The 13967-nt window shown below is 35.8% G+C and overlaps 2 protein-coding genes across 4 annotated transcripts; one reads left to right on the top strand and one right to left on the bottom strand.

Moving 5' to 3' along the window:
* The first annotated feature begins 416 nt into the window (after positions 1-416).
* LOC145560424 (putative hexosyltransferase MUCI70) lies at positions 417-5582 on the top strand. 3 transcript variants are annotated; one of them, XM_081621675.1, is made up of 8 exons: positions 417-599; positions 1123-1278; positions 1363-1542; positions 2237-2308; positions 2390-2589; positions 3303-3718; positions 4188-4372; positions 5133-5582. In XM_081621675.1, exons 2-8 carry the CDS (start codon positions 1197-1199, stop codon positions 5501-5503), a joined length of 1506 nt encoding a protein of 501 aa, XP_081477801.1. In that variant the 5' UTR covers positions 417-599; positions 1123-1196; the 3' UTR covers positions 5504-5582. The 3 variants fall into 3 exon arrangements, with proteins under 3 accessions (XP_081477801.1, XP_081477800.1, XP_081477802.1); XM_081621674.1 differs by having other exon boundaries at positions 418-599; positions 1139-1278; XM_081621676.1 differs by lacking the exons at positions 417-599; positions 1123-1278 and having other exon boundaries at positions 1369-1542; positions 2232-2308.
* Positions 5583-6187: 605 nt separating this feature from the next.
* On the bottom strand, positions 6188-12973 carry LOC145559111 (uncharacterized). Its single transcript, XM_081620530.1, has 13 exons — positions 12619-12973; positions 12444-12522; positions 11750-11856; positions 11483-11551; positions 11310-11364; positions 10838-10884; positions 8658-8816; positions 8192-8430; positions 7853-7943; positions 7353-7481; positions 7086-7239; positions 6599-6693; positions 6188-6508 (listed from the first exon to the last, which is right to left on the bottom strand). Exons 1-13 carry the CDS (start codon positions 12808-12810, stop codon positions 6323-6325), a joined length of 1602 nt encoding a protein of 533 aa, XP_081476656.1. The 5' UTR covers positions 12811-12973; the 3' UTR covers positions 6188-6322.
* Between the last annotated feature and the right edge of the window lie 994 nt (positions 12974-13967).

Genomic DNA, 13967 nt, shown 5'->3' with positions numbered 1-13967 from the left:
CGAAATATCTTATTTCAAAAAATTATGACCAGTCATGTTCTATACACCTTATTCAACTCACTAAAAATCAGTAATTGTAGAGGGCAAATATGATAAAGATTTAGAGTAAGGGCCTGTTCACATTTACTGAATTAAGCCGAACTGAACTGATTGGAACTGAACTGAACTGATTGGAGCTGAAATGATCTGAACTGAATATTTTATGAGAGAGGAAAATTAAGAACTGAACTAATTAGAGTTGAACTGAACTAATTAGAGATGAACTAAACTGAAATGAAATTAAGTAAATGTGAACATGCCCTAAATATGTTCACATAAATCTTTGTCTACTTTCCAAATATTGAATTCAATTCTTGTTCTAGTCTTAAGATTACGGTCATTAGGCCCATTTCCTCTAATTGTTCACTTGTAAAATTAAGAAGACAAAAAGGGGAAAAATTAAACAATTTCTTACATTCAAGAGAAACGAAAGGGAACTTCCACCTGCGGAGTGAGGAGTGCATGAGTTCTCTAAAAATTACTCTATCAATCGGATTTAAAGAGTCTTGGATCCCTAATTACTCCAAACTATCGCATAACATTCGACATTCATACTTCTTGTAAGTAACTTCTCACTTTATATGTCCTTAGATCTGGGTTGTTACTTAGATTCTATTCTTATGAATAAATCATTCATTCTCATAGAATTTATTATTTTCATTTGTGGGGTTTGATTATTCATTGTTAGTTTTTTCTTGTAATCATTTAAAGATTTTATCTTTTTACTAGAATTGCAAGATTAAATTGCATGCTTTTTACCCTTAATATTAATTGATTTATTGCTCTTTGCCCATAACAATGGCAATGCCTAGTTTATGGGTTTGTAAATGGCATGGATATATGAATTGGGTGTATCCTTATTTTCTTGAAGATTGAAAATTAATCAGCATTCAACATAAAACCAATAAAGTTTCTTACTTTTACCTGTAATATTTAATTAAATGCTATTTTTCTCATACATACTTCGTATTAGACTATTAGTACAATACCCAGTATGTGATTAGTTTGAAGTGGTTAAATGGTTTATTCACCTTCTATTGTCTTGAATTAAGTAAAAAATTTAGATTTTTGTTTTTGAATCAGAGTTTATTGTGCTCAGGGTGCTTTTTGTGATCTGGGTTTCTGGGGGAATGGTAAGAAGTTGAGGGAAAATAACAATGGAGGCTAATTATCAAAGATCAGTATCACAACGGCCGAGCCGTAGGGCTGACCCTGAGGCTCTTAATCAGAAAGATAAGGGTAATTTCTGCATTGTTTTGTGTAACTTTAAGTATTGTTATCTATTTTCATGGTGAAAAGTTGGTGATTTGCTTGTTGTTGCAGATCCTGAAGAGGGATTCTTTTCATCTGGGAGGTTATCAGCTGAGTACCCAATGAAAATGTTGTGGAAAAAGGGTTTTATTCGGTTGCTACTAGTTGGAGGCGTGGTTTGGATGATGCTCATTCTATCTGTACTGTTAGTTCATATATGGTCATGTCAATCTTCCATTGTTTTCTTTTCAGGTATCATCCAGCTTTATTGTTATGGATTGATTAAAGCTAACAGTTCACTTATGTTTCGAATGTCATCTTTATGAAGTTTCTTTCTTGCTAAATTGCTTGCTTGTAGTAGTTCAGAAATCAGCTCTTTTTCATGGTAGCTGTTAAGAATGAGATGTAGTAATTTCAGAGCTCATTTTTTCATTGGAAATTAGAGACTTTAGAGTTTACTCGGAAAATAAGTTAATATTTTTTACTGATCATATGGACCTGCATTGTCATTCATGGCACTCAAATAAGACTTTGCAAGAATGAGGGCAAGGACTTTACTGGCTGAGCTAAACCTTCACATTTTTAAGGAAGTAAATATCTTACTAAGCATGGAGGGGTGGCATTTCACAGGATGAGCTGTGATACTAGAATAATTTTCATATTGAGGCAACCGTTTATAACATATTCACTTAATACCCTTTATGATCGTTGGGTTACTCCTTTACTCTCTCTATCAGTCCACTTTTTTTAGGAAAGGTGTTAGCTTGCATGCAAAGTTCAAAAAAACTGCATAGGACTTACATTTGAAGGGGAAGGTGGGGTTTTGTTTGACTTTAACACAACAAATGTGTTAAATGGAGCATGTGTTGGCTTCTCCTTGGTATTTTCATAACCATGCTTTCCCTTTCTTCATATTTTGCTGAGTCCTTTATTGTATAAAGTGCAGCTATGTGTAATAGAGAGGGAAAAGTATTTATCATGCTAGACTCAATGGGATTTGTACCAAGACCACCACATCGTAAGTGTCTGACCATCTTATTGGAGTTTGTTTAATTATTAACTTGGCAGTAACTTAATTGGCATGTTCTTCTGTTATTAGGCTGTTCTATACCTGTGGCTGATGACCCTGATGCAATAGTTATACCAAAGGTGAAGACACCTGATACCATTGTGCAAAACCTAACTTATATTGTGGAGGATGAAGAAACAGATAGTGTATTAAATTCTACTCCTTTATTTGGAGGGAATATAAGCTGGGCACAGAGACAGGATAGTTTTAAATTGAAGCCAAAAATGAAGGTGAGCTATATTGATATGCATAAGTGCTAGTTTGTTGGGTGAATTGTGCTCACTTCTTGGATAAAATGTTTTTTAATACAAAACATTTCCTTTTTTCAACCCTTTAAATGAAAAGGAAAATGATTGATGTTTATTAAAGAACTGATGCTTAGCTTAACTGGTGCCCTATTGCTTGCTCAGTTTTTTTGTTGTATGAAATTTTTTATTGGTGGAGGGGGAGGAGGAGGAGGGTGTTTGCAAATTGACTCAGAAATCTAGAGACTGATGGGTTTCAGCCCTAATCTTACTCCGATAGATCTTTGTTGGAGTATCCTCTTTTTCATCATTTTTGCTTCCTATCTTAAGCAATGAAGATACAAAGCCACTTCTCAGATATATAGGCTCCAGTGGACCATGTTATTACAACTTCAAAGTGGATTTTCTGGCCAAGGAGCTTTTCTATGCTTTCTGGAAGCATTTCCCTTTTCATATCCTCTTGAAAATCCATTACTAAGAAAATGAAGCATAGAGCATGGTGTTTGAACTTTAAAGCTTTTGGTTTTAGACTTCTCTCCCTTTATGGCAGTGCTAAAACAGAAGCATCTAAAGTGAGCTGATAACTGGAATTTAATTGTATAAAGAAAGGACACTGATAATTTTCTGTCAATTGTATTAATTTTTAAGCTTATAACTTTGATCTTGTTTCCAATTATTGATCACACTTTATATTTCAGGTCCATTGCGGGTTTATGCATAATGGTGGTGATGATATGGATCCAAAAGATATAGAGTATGCCAAGAAGTGTAGGTTTGTAGTTGCATCCGGTATATTTGATGGATATGATACACCACATCAACCTTCTAATATCAGTGCTCGATCACAAAAGCTCTTCTGTTTTCTTATGGTGGTCGATGAGAAGTCCTTTGACTTCATCAAGAGTAATGTCTCTGTAAGAGTGGATACTGATGGGGGCCATTGGGTAGGGATCTGGCGTCTTGTCCTTTTGAAGCATCAACCATACGATGAACCCAGGAGAAATGGGAAGGTTCCTAAAATATTAGTACACAGATTGTTTCCAGAGACGCAGTATAGCATCTGGATTGATGGTAAAATGGAGCTTATAGTTGATCCACTACTTATGTTGGAGAGGTATAGCTTTTTTCTAACTATACAGTAACTGGCTCTTTGAAACATAAGTTCTTTTTAGATTTTTAAAAAAAAAAAAGTCATTTCTAGTAGTTTACTAGGTCTCATCGAGAGGTCTCTGCTAATACCAAAAGAAAACAAGTAATTGGAGTTCTTGTTTGAGTGTAATTTACAACATAATTAGTTAAAAGAAAAAAAAAAATCTAGCTGTATTGGTGATGTGAGCTTTAGCAATAACTAGTTGATCAGCTGATCTGAGATCACTTTCTGTCATCCACTAAGGCAGTTTGTTAATTTACTATGAAATCTGAAGGTTTCATGCCATTCCTTAAATGCTTAATTTGGCTGCATTGCACTGTGCATGTCTATAGACTTTCTGCCTGCTTATGTGGTGATTTGGAAAAGGGCGGGGGTGGTAAATTATTGGAATTCTAGTGATGCACCTTTTAAGTCTTTTGTTTGTCATTTGCAGATACTTGTGGCGAGGCAAGAATACATATGCTATTGCACAGCACAAGCATCATCGTAATGTATTTGAGGAAGCTGATGCAAACAAGCGTAGGAAGCGATATGCTCGACCACTTATTGATCTTCATATGAAAATTTACTATTACGAAGGAATGGAGCCTTGGAGTCCGTTGAAAAGAAATCCTAGTGGTAAGATGAAACCAAAAAGACTTGTCATGTCTTTCACCTTTATTTGATTCTTTTTGGATATGCTGTATTGGTTGCACACCTTGATGCAGAGTACTTTTGAAAAAGGGTTCATTAATTCAATATGTGCCATGAGCAATATGTTCAAAACACTCATGACTAAAGATAAATACTCAGTTGAATTAATCAATCAATTGAAATATACACTTTACATGATCTTTATTTGCCCTTGTTGAGTCATTTGATGATTTTGAGCGTCACCATAGCTCAAATATGATTAAATGATTTTAGCTATATTATTGTAATTCATTTTCTTAAAAGCAGTTCATATCTGTTAATGATTTGGTTATATAGATACAATATAACTGCAGTTATTCCCTGTTTGACACAAAAATATGGGCACTCTATAGTTTACTTCTCTTTCTTTTGTTTTTCACTTTTGCTACTTCCTCCCATCTTAATATCCTTATGTAATCGAAGCATTGCCTTGATCATTAAGGAAAAGGGAGAGATGGGAATCTATGATTTTAGAATGATGATAAAAAAGAGAGGGTCCATGTGTGGAGAAAAGAAGGTTTCACTTGTTGTGAACTCAAAAAATAACCGTGACAATTATATTGGGATAGAGCGAGTATTAATTTCAATTAAAATTGTAGTTTAATTCAACAAAGTTTGTGAATGGAAATCTACTAATCTAGCCTTATATGTGGGTTTTGTCTACTAAAGAAAAATTTTCTTGCTGACTTGTGCTTACACTCTGCAGATGTGCCTGAAGGAGCAATTATCATCCGGGAGCATACTGCTATGAACAATCTATTTAGCTGCTTATGGTTCAATGAGGTTCATCTCTTCACACCAAGAGACCAGTTGAGCTTTGGCTATGTTGTTTATAGGCTGAAAGATAAATTCAAGTTTTATATGTTCCCAAATTGTGAGTATAATGCACTATTTATCTTGCATCCCCACACTCGAGAGCATTCGTCAAAGGTTGAGTGGGTGAAGTCTTTGAGTGAGTTCAAGAAAAATAGCGCTTTGAGAGAAAGTAGAGGAGGATTCGGGTTGTGGACTCCCTATCCTGCTGATCTTAGTAAAGTTGTTTTGCCTACTGTTGTAAGAACATCGAAAGCTGGATGAAATTGAATTGAAATACGATCTCTGATTTTGTTCCCTTTTTTCTGGTAATTATTATATGATCAATATTTTTCCTGTTTTATGTACTTTTGTTTCCTATTTCTGTTATTAAGAGTAATGTTTCTCAAATACGCAATAAATGGTTTAGTGAAGCTCTCATTTCATTATAATAGAGAAATGATGGTACATAAGCATCATTGATAAGGATATGGTTTATATGTAATTGTCGGCAACAGGGCAAGTAGGCTAGGCAACTTACAAGGAACTACAGAAGTTATATGTCCAATTTTATGGCTTTGAGTTAAGAAGGATGCTAGATTGCTAGCTAAATTTATCTTTATTCTTGTTTAATCTGTCTTATTTCAAATGAAGTTGCAAGATCCAGTCTTTTTAGCCTTTTGATGTCAATGAATGAAATGGTAAGGCTCGCTAAGCTCTCTTGCTTCTTATTACGATGAAGACTGTTCGTATCGTGATCAAGGGTCATTCAGAGGTAAGGCTGTGGGTATAGTATGTCTGGTTTGCCTGTATCTTACCTTGAACAGAAGCTTTTCCCGAAGTATTGAGCAATGTTCTTTCCCATGATTCAACTCTTAAAAGTACTTAAAGCTTATTTTACTGTATATGTATCAATTGCTACAGTATTATAAACGACAGTTTTCATTTCATTTTTTTTAAAAAATAAACTGAATACATCATGTACAAAATATTAACAGAACTTTAAAACCTGTACATCAGGACAAACATGAGAGAATTTATAAACAGGTAAGGTATGGTTGTATATAACATTTTAGTTTATAGTACTATGTAGGTATAATCTTCTCACTGAAGGAGATAACTGGACCAAGGAAGCTGAGCTCTGAACTCATTTAAACTTCTGTTCAGATTCCGAAGTGTTTCTATATGAGGTTCATCCTCCTTAATCGGAATAATCTTTGCAAAACTTCCTTCCTCTAGATAATCCACCACCCTGTTGGCAGCCTCAAGTCCGGTCACATAGGATTTCTCCTGCCAAAAGATTAGTAAATAATAACTATATAATGGCATATACTCGATCACTCGTAGTCATATGAGTTACAAGTGTGGTGGATTTTATACCTGTGACCACGAACCATGTCTGTTTATTATCCAATCTCCTGCCATGAACAAATTCGGGAAAGAAGTTGACCCGCGCATTGAGTACTTGTAAGATCCTTTTGATCGATTGAGCAGAAAATACGAATCATTAGCCATTGCAAGACTGATTTGACAGGAAATCTTTGAACATAAAACTTTTCTCTAACACAGTAGAAATAGAGGGCACTGTTACCTTATTCCGTTGGAATCAGTAATCACATTATCTCATCCCCTCATGAATCATAATAATCGATTACATTTGATCTTACAGTAAGAGCCTTTACAATTGCTGTGTTGTTTCTATCTTTTTACGCCATATTATTAAATTCAATCACAAACCAAATAAATTTAGGAAATGTGACAACTTATTTCCCCGCCATTGTCCACTGTACTAGTACTACTGTCTTACTGTGTATGTGACTATAACTTACGGGCAGAGTATCTTCTAAGTTTTAGCTCAGAAACTGACCTGGGAAAAAATGAGTCAAGGAGTTTGGAAATCGTTTAATCTCCTTGTCAATGATTCGAGCATCCGCAAGTTCTTTAATGCATCTTGAAAGGAAAGACATGACTTTGGCAGAGATTTGTTCGTCGGTCAGGGGCAAGAGTGCATTTGCATGATACTGCAACAAGTAGCATTACATGGGCAGACTATAATATATGCATATTACTAGATTAATTTTCTGAATATGTATCTGCTCAAGATGTGGTAAAGAAAACTATGTTATATACTTACAAAGTCAGCCTGTAAGATTGTCGTTTCATCATTTTCATGCTCCTCATAGATAGCATTCAAGTCAAAGAAAGTCCACCCACTTAATGCTTCAAATCCCGAGCAGGCGTTGCATGCTTTAGGAATGGTAATCTAGCAGCATGTGAGAAAAAGGAGATCAGTCTCTGTGAACATAAGTTTATATAGCACCAATCAGTGTGGTAGATGTATAATGAACATCAGAACAATACCATATTGACAATATTCAATCAATTAATCAATCAAAGCCTTAATCCCATAAGTGGAACTGGCTGTACCATATTGAAAATATAAAGTCCGGAGGTTCCACCTCAAAGCCATATAGCCCAGGCTTGTTTAACAGGGAATGTAATGTATGTTCAATTTCTGTTAAAATTGTGTGGCCCTAGAAACAATAGAGTTAAAGGGTATCCGAGCTGCTACTCGGTACACACTTGAAAAAGAAAGAATTAGGTTGATACAGAATGGAATAGTGTGGCTTGTACCTTTTGATCAAGACGTAGTTTAACAGAAAGTGCATCAACACAGGCCAAGTTCAGAACTTTCAGGAACTCTTCCCTCATACATAATGCTGAACTAAAAAAAGATGGGGAAGCCAGTTACACAATTAATACTGCAAATCTTTATAGTACAGATAGTAAATGAAACAGAACAATTCGATTCAGTCAAATTTGCAAAAACACTGGAGTAATTTAACAGCTAAAAGACAAATGCTGTAATATACAGCTAAAGTATTATCTGGATTTAAATCCAAGTAAGATCTTTCATAATGAAACATTTTAGCATATGTATCTGAGCTCAGATCATGGGAGTATCTAACAGACCTTCTTTGTATGATTTCCTGAAGGTTGGAGATACCCAGAGCTAAGATCACTGCATCAGCCTTTATTCTGTCATTCCCGCAAAGTACTTCTGAAATACAACCTGTTTCTTCACTGAAGAAGAAATCTGTAACTCCTCTGCCTCTACGAAATTCACACCCATTGCTTTTCAACAACTCCCTCCATGGCTCAAATATTTTTTCTTTCACACTTCCGCGACACAGCAACTTGTCAGAATTTTCCTGCCTCATTTCAGAGAAGAGTTCAGAAGCACAAACAAATCATCAACAACAAAAGAAAAGAAAGAAGAAGCTGAGTTCCAATAGTAATTACAGTACAAGGAGCAATATAAATTTGTAATAAACATGTTTGATATTTTATGATCATGTTCTTCCTAACTCAACAAGCTTAGCATGTTCTGGATATAAGCATATAACATATTGTTTCTATAGAACTTTAGAAATCAAACCTGATGAGCAATGACATAGTAGTAGAGCACAGCCAGAGTGGCAGCTGCACTGATTTGCTCAGTTGGTGCATATAAACGCGCTTCAAGCAATGGCTCTAAAATATTTCGGTACAGCTTCTCCGAGCATCCAAATTGTCTTAAAAGCTCTCTTGCAGTAATCAATCAATCAATCAATCAATCAAAGCCTTAATCCCAAAAGTGGGGTCGGCTAACATGAACCAAATTTGATTATTCCGTGTAGTCATCAACATAAATCTTTCTCCTCCATCCCTTACGATCCAAAACTTCATCCTCACGTAAATCCATGCACTTCATATCCTTCCTCACTCCTTCCAACCAAGTCATCTTTGGTCTCCCTCTTCCTCGTTTAATCCCTCCATGGTCCCACTCTTCCACTCTTCGCACCGGTGCACCCTCGGGTCTCCGTCTTACATGTCCAAACCAACGCAGACGATTTTCCCTTAATTTATCTACAATGCCCGCCACACCTACTTTCTTGCGAATAACCTCATTTCTGATTCTATCTCTTAAAGTGTTTCCACACATCCACCTTAACATGCGCATTTCCGTAACCTCCATCTTTTTAATATGCTCTTTCTTAGAAGCCCAACATTCTGTACCATAGAGCAACACTGGTCTTATGGCAGTCCTGTAGAATTTTCCCTTCAACTTTAAGGGAATGCTGCGGTCGCATAACACTCCCGTGGCCGCTCTCCATTTAAGCCACCCTGACTTAATCCTGTGGGTCACGTCTTGATCAATGTCACCATTCTTCTGGATGATCGACCCTAGGTACTTAAAACATTCACTCATGGTCAAATCCTTTCCATCCAAACTCACCACTTCATTGCTTGTCCCCCTCTGAGTGCCAAAACGACATACCAAATATTCAGTCTTACTCCGACTTAGCTTAAACCCTCTAGATTCCAACCTTTGCCTCCATTGCTCCAACTTGACATTAACCCCATCCTTAGTCTCATCCACCAAAACGATATCATCTGCGAACAGCATACACCATGGAACCTCATCTTGAATTGGTCTAGTTAATTCATCTAGAACCGTTGCAAAAAGAAAAGGGCTTAATGCAGACCCTTGATGCAATCCGATTGTAATAGGGAAATCTTTTGTCAACCCTCCGCATGTCCTCACATTTGTTGACACATCCCGATACATATCCTTAACTAGGTCTACATACCTTCGTGGGATACCTTTCTTCAACATTGCCCACCAAAGTATCTCTCTTGGCACCTTGTCATATGCCTTCTCTAAATCAATAAAGACCATATGAAGATCTTTCTTCTTTACCCTATAAAACTCCATCATTTGTCTTATCAAATGGATTGCCTCCATAGTAGATCTCCCAGGCATAAAACCAAATTGGTTATCTGAAATGCTTGTGCATGCCCTCAACCTTTGTTCAATCACCCTTTCCCACAACTTCATAGTATGGCTCATAAGCTTAATTCCTCGATAGTTAGAACAATCTTGAGCGTCTCCTTTGTTTTTATAAACCGGGACCAAGGTGCTCTTCCTCCAATCTTGTGGGATCCTTGTAGCCGTCCATATCTTGTTGAAAAGGTTTGTTAACCAATCAATACCAAACTTACCCAAACACCTCCACACCTCTATCGGTACCCCATCAGGGCCAACCGCCTTCTTAGGTTTCATCTTCCTCAGTGCAATCTCCACCTCTACTCTCCTAATCCTTCGCACATACTCCATGTTGATTTCTTCATCACTCATAGAGGTATCTCCTATCACAACTCCATTACTTCCATTAAATAATTCATCGAAGTACCCCTTCCACCTGTCCTTGATGCCCTCCTCTTGCACTAGGACCATTTGGTTCTTATCTTTGACACACTTCACCATGCCAATATCCTTCCTTGCCTCTTGTCTTCTCTTTGCCATCTTATAAATGATCCTTTCTCCCTCCTTGGAATCAAGCTTTTCATAAACCTCCTGATATGCCTTTTCTTTTGCTTGGCGAACAGCTGCCTTTGCCTTACTCTTAGCCTCCTTATACGCTGCAAAGGTTTCATCTCTTGCAGTAACTGAGTTGAAAATACAAACTCCGAAGTGAGACACCTGGAGAGCAGTCTATAATATTCATGTGCGAAGGAAACAAGATATCGTAACACATTCCTAGTACTTGCAGAGAACCAAAGGTAATTCTCACTTGGATCATATTTTCTCCATGCTGAATCAGTGTTGTCAAAATCTATCACTGCAAAACATATGTGATATACATAGAAGTCAAATGCAATGAAAAAAGCAAATTTTGGTTGCGGATATAAGAATTTTGTTGACTAGATTCCAACAGATATAATATCAAACACGTTTTTGCAGAAAGAAAATTGTGCAGCTGATTGGTTGGCTAATGATTAACATCTTGTTAAATTAGTAGACGGATACTGTTCTTAAACCAGTCTCAGATCAAGATTGAATTCTATCTCAATGCTATTAGGATTCTCCTTAGTGAGAAACGGAATAAAGATTTTAAATTCTTAACCTTTTCTCCATTGAAAACTACAAGAAAGAAGGTACTTAAGAAAACAAAAACCTGATGCATTACTTAGCATTGGAAACCAGCTACACCATTCATCACACTATCACACAGTAATTGTATCAACATATCAAAACGACCTTTACCTGCAGCCAATAGAGGAAGTGATGTCAATCGATCCACCAAAGGTAGCCGCGTGAACTGCAGATAATAGCCAGAAATAGCGTTGAAAGTGTGAAACTTAGCATTGTCCACAATAATGCAATCAGAAACTTTATTTTCTCAATAATTATATTATAGCAGCTTCTTTGAAACATACTTGGGTCTGTGTTAGAGGTCCCAGTGGAGTAGGCAGTTGAGGCACATCTTGAAAGACTGGGAATTCCACCTGCAGAGCAATCAAAGAGTGATCAAAGAAGATGATTACATGACTGAAGCCGCGAATATGTATACATATCCAGTTTATTTGGTCTGACTAACCATTTAGTCCATTTTGGCCTCAGATAGTTTAAACCTCCCTTGCAAAAACTAATACAGTTTCTGGTGTAATATATGTAAACACATGAAAAAGTGGCAGCAGTAGTACCTCCAATCCCTCCTCAGAGTACTGTGCAGATTTCAACCAATTTGTGAATGGTTTGATGCCAAGCTCATCAACAAGGCTAAATATATTGCGGTAGGGGTACCAAAAACCTGAAATCAACAACACTCTAGGCTCGAGAAGGTATTATGTAACATCATCCAACAGGATAGCTAGACAATTTAATCCTTAAGCCCCTCCCTAATATGGACAATATCATATTAAATCACCAACAATTTGAATATTTCTCTCAATTTAACACCCTAGGGGTTTATTTGGTTGGCATTCTTATATTCTGGCTGACTGACTGCAATGATCAATTCTGATATTGCAAAATTTCACAGGAATTGTTCCTTAAATGCAAAATTATTACCCTAAATACACAAAATAATGTGCATACTGTCAAGTTGCATTAGCCAATTTTCGACTTTAAACAATAATACAGTTCCAAAGTACATTATTTTTATGCAATTTATACACAAGATTTGTGCATAGAATTATACTTATCAATGTACTCCCTAGTCCCTAGTTCTCCCTCCATTTGTCTAGGATCAATTGCAACTTATTCATTGTATTTGAAGGATACCCAGAAAAAGTTGTCGCCTTTCCTAAAACAATCCTGAGAAGTTTGGACAGTGCAACAACTTGCAATAGCAGAAATGCCAATCAAATAAACAATCAAACAACTCTGTCATGATACCTTGAATTCCAACTTCATCAGGAGTATAAGTAGAAAACCCAGATTCCACACCCCCTTCAAGAACAGTAACATCAAACCCCTGAAAATTCAATTGATCACAATCCAAAATCCATCAAACTCGACACAAAACAAGTCAAAGTGTCACTCAATGAAGAAGATTAAGAGAGAGAAAGACCTGTTTAGTGAGATGATGGGCCGCACCAAGCCCAGCCCAACCCGACCCAACAACCAAAACCCTCTTCTTGCTTTCTTTGGGTTGTGGGCCCTGATTTTGGGAACTTTCTGCCCTGCAACTAAATCTTCTACTCCTGTTATGTTTACATGAATTTGACACAAATAAAGGGGTGATTTTCAAGCAAGACAACATCTTTTTTTTTTCTTTTCTTTTTTCAGATGAATACTTTTTAGTTTTTTATATGAACACTTTTTTTTGTTTTAAATAAATAATTGTTATGTCATGTTATGTTGGTTTCCTTCAATCCTCACCACTGATGTATACTGCTCATGAATCACTAATTTCATTCATTAGAGCCTTAAGACAGTTAAGTGGTGTAGAGGAGCAATTTAGTATTGCCTACATGTCAGATTAAATACATCATTTTAACTTTTGACAGTGAAAAAAAAATTTATCATAATTTCAAATTAATTTGGAGTATATTAAATCAAATATTACTGCATAAAATGCTACGGGTTTTTCTTAATGTATACATTTGAGGTATCAGATCAAATTAGTTTCAATTACTAGTAGTTACTATATATGCTTTATATTAATGGTCAAAAGTATACACACACTACAAGCACAAACACAATATAAGTTGTCATATTAGAAATATACATGGTAATATGGTATAAAAAGGAGAAATGATAACTTTGAATCAATGATTCAATATCCCTTAAGATTGACAAACCTTGAGTGAATTTATGGATTTCATACGCTTATATTTTTATACTAGTCAATGCATACTTTCAACTTTAAAGATCTATAAATATAATTACTTCGTATATGGTCAAAAGGTATTGATTTAATTTAAGAATATTAAAAATACTACGGAGTATAAAAATACTATTGGGCTACATTTTTAAAAATAAGCTAAAGGGGGAAAAAAATTGCAATGGTATTATTATTCACCTAAAGATGTCCCCACCTGGCCACCTCATAAGTATCATCCTAAACAGACAATTGAAAACTCCAAAATACCCCCAAACCAAAGAGAAATCTATCACCCCTCATTCTTGTCAATTTGTTAATCCTTAATGCCTAGAAATGTAGAATGATTGAATACCTTGCATTTTGGGCTATTTTAGCCTTTCCTTCAAAGCAATCTTGTCCTCATTTTCTAGACTAGTTCTACTAAATTAAGCAACTTGGACTCTTTCTAATCACACAAAAAGTGAAAAAAAAAAAAAAAAAAAATCACAAATCTTGATTTTTTTTTTCTTTATTCATTTAAAAAAAAAAAAACAAATAGTTAAAATACGATGAGTCGATGGCACTACCACTAACAACAACAATGTCAAAACCTT

The sequence above is a fragment of the Chenopodium album genome, chromosome 9 (genome assembly GCF_948465745.1).
Source record: "Chenopodium album chromosome 9, dcCheAlbu1.1, whole genome shotgun sequence".
In the NCBI taxonomy this organism is placed as follows: Eukaryota; Viridiplantae; Streptophyta; class Magnoliopsida; order Caryophyllales; family Amaranthaceae; genus Chenopodium; species Chenopodium album.
Note: the sequence above shows the minus strand (reverse complement) of the source record. Positions and strands in the feature narration are given on the sequence as shown.

Bases quoted from the DNA above. Each gene is read 5' to 3' on its own strand.
- LOC145559111 (XM_081620530.1), bottom strand. From the start codon at position 12,810: ATGTTGTCTTGCTTGAAAATCACCCCTTTATTTGTGTCAAATTCATGT. The intron at 8,817-10,837 runs AGTGAGAATTAC...ATTGATTGATTG, and splicing joins CATGGAGAAAATATGATCCA to ATTACTGCAAGAGAGCTTTT. The intron at 7,482-7,852 runs GTACAAGCCACA...ACATGCTGCTAG, and splicing joins AACTACGTCTTGATCAAAAG to ATTACCATTCCTAAAGCATG.
- LOC145560424 (XM_081621675.1), top strand. From the start codon at position 1,197: ATGGAGGCTAATTATCAAAGATCAGTATCACAACGGCCGAGCCGTAGG. The intron at 2,590-3,302 runs GTGAGCTATATT...TTTATATTTCAG, and splicing joins AATTGAAGCCAAAAATGAAG to GTCCATTGCGGGTTTATGCA. The intron at 4,373-5,132 runs GTAAGATGAAAC...TACACTCTGCAG, and splicing joins GTTGAAAAGAAATCCTAGTG to ATGTGCCTGAAGGAGCAATT.